This window comes from Morone saxatilis, unplaced genomic scaffold (assembly GCF_004916995.1).
Source record: "Morone saxatilis isolate NCDOM2014 unplaced genomic scaffold, NCSU_SB_2.0 Contig9, whole genome shotgun sequence".
In the NCBI taxonomy this organism is placed as follows: Eukaryota; Metazoa; Chordata; class Actinopteri; family Moronidae; genus Morone; species Morone saxatilis.
The window spans coordinates 14,330,148-14,332,458 of record NW_023340268.1 but is presented as its reverse complement, the minus strand read 5'-3'; the positions used below and the strand labels follow the sequence as shown (position 1 = coordinate 14,332,458).

Genomic DNA, 2,311 nt, shown 5'->3' with positions numbered 1-2,311 from the left:
TGTGTGTGTGTGTGTGAAAAATATCAAAAAGTCAAATAATTCATGCAGTTTAAAAGTCACCTGTGTTGGAATAGTTGTGTGTACAACCCTTATTCTTTAGAAGATTTACAGCAAGGCATGAATTTTTATTTTAGATGTCCTAACCCTAAACCCTGCATATGAATGTGGTAGTAGACATAATTGTAATCTTAAATGAAGTTTGTGGAATGGGTTATTTTTATTACAAATTAACCACTAAATACTATATAATATGTTCGGACACCACAAACTATATCCTTAAATTAAGATACAGTTGAATCTTACACATTTAAAACCTAATAGATTCAAAGAGTTTGTGTTCTATGCATGGCCAGTGTATTGGATTGCATTAAATTGTACAGGTGCAGATTTTATTTTCTCAACCCACTGCATGTCAAGGAAACACTGACATATCACTTAAGTCCTTAACAACTAAATTGACATTCTAAAAATAATAAATATCCCATTAACCATATACGGATATAAGATTTGCACTCGAGTTGGCTAGGGGGGCACATAAAAGCCCTGCCACATGAAGGTTTCAGACAATACAGTTTATTTTTAATTCATTTACACATTAGGGGTTTTTTTTGCAAGAAAACGTGATGTGAAAAGGCATTCACTTTCAATCCAGCACATGTGATCAGTGTTGAAAGACACCATGACAGAACAATTAACTCATTTCCCATTTCTCCACATCAGCTCCTGTGTAGCCCAAGAATCAATTCAAACCGAACAAAGCTTTTTTAAAATTGCTTTAAAAACATGCCTAGTAGATAGCCAACACATGTAGCAATATGCTATAAAAAAAGATCACGCAACTGCCTAAAAGTTCTTGTGTGTGACCCAGCCACATCACTTGGAAATCTGACTTTTGAGAAAGACTAAATCTTAAAGTCGTCCAATGTGTTAAAGTTTTACAAATTCAACATTACAATCTTCATCATCACAATTCCAGTGGTACTTGCAGTCCTTTTGCTCCAACAATCACAGTTCCACCCACTGGTTGGTGCGTTAGACTAGCTTGAGCTGTGGCCTTGTTCAAACTAATCATCAAGCGCTTGCTCAATTGAAAACCCCCCCTCCCCCCAAAAAAAAGGGAGGCAAGGTGACTCCAGAGGCCACTATATGGGAGCCCAGTTCGGCTGCCCGATGGTGCCCCGCCCTGAAAGCAGTTAGCAGCCTGTTAGTACTCACCTCCCACTGCATGTGAGGGGGGATGTTCCTGATCTGCAGCTTACAGCTCCTGGAGAGAGAACAAGGAAGGAAGAGGGTGGGGGATGGATAAAGGAGGAGGGAGATAACAGAAATTGATGAAGGTAGATGGGAAGAGAGATGGAGAGAAGGGGGAGAAAGACAGTTAGTAGCTGACAATACCAAGGGCACAATGATACAAAAGGCAAAACAGACCAACTAAAAAAAAATAAATTAAATAAGCAGGTCTTTATTCCCTCCGCCATCTAGTGAGACAGACCAGGGTGGAGAAGCTGTGGACATGACTGTAGACTTCTGCTTTAATTCCATTCCCAACCCAGCAAGTGTATGGAGATACCCTGGATAAACATGGGAGGCAGTGATGGAGTAACAGCGGGCAACGAGGGGGTGATTTGGAAAACAGCACTGGGTGGCCTAAATTAAGTTGAGGGTGCTTAAAATTAAAATTAAGCCACCACACACCACGCCCTTTGTCCCAAATCATCAATTGTGTCACAGAGTGCGAAGAACAGAGTGGAAGAGAAACAGGACAAGTGAAGCAGCAGAAAGGAGTAGTAAGAGAGCGGAGGAAAAAAACAAAACAAGATACGCTATATCAGAATGTCTTGTCTACACTCTTTTGAGTCAAGCATGTGCCCTGTAGCATTGCATCATGAGGATTCAACTACTACAAGACTCAGCCCACTCTTTTCAACCAAAATAGACACTTATCCAGGAGCATCCAGCTGTTGTATTTTAAAAAAAAAAAAAAAAGGGGGAGGTGGGGGGGATGGGGAGGGTGCAGGTGCCAAACAGAAACCGAAGGGAATCTCCGCTAGCAGCGTCACACTAAATGGGAAGAATCAAAATTGTGTGCTTGTTCGTGAAGAGTGTGCACACAAGCAGAAGCAAGTGAAGACTAGCAGTTACAATGGTGCTGCTGTGCTCCGTCACTAGAAACAGCCAGGACAGACATCCCCGATTCATCCTTAAAGCTTGAAGGTTCGCCAGTTTAGTTACAGTTTGTGTACAGCAGTAGGAGTATACTGGCTATGTGTGGAGGTCATGTAGACAATGGAACTTGTGGATCAATGAGTCA

At 41.4% G+C, this 2,311-nt stretch overlaps 1 protein-coding gene across 3 annotated transcripts in view; it reads right to left on the bottom strand.

Annotated features, from left to right (window-relative positions):
• igf2bp3 (insulin-like growth factor 2 mRNA binding protein 3) overlaps positions 1-2,311 on the bottom strand; it is a 21,917-nt gene that overhangs the window by 13,114 nt on the left and 6,492 nt on the right. For all 3 annotated transcript variants that reach the window (XM_035681550.1, XM_035681552.1, XM_035681551.1), the window contains exon 3: positions 1,216-1,264. In XM_035681550.1, coding sequence (XP_035537443.1) covers positions 1,216-1,264 — 49 coding nt within the window. The remainder of the gene's footprint in view (positions 1-1,215; positions 1,265-2,311) is intronic.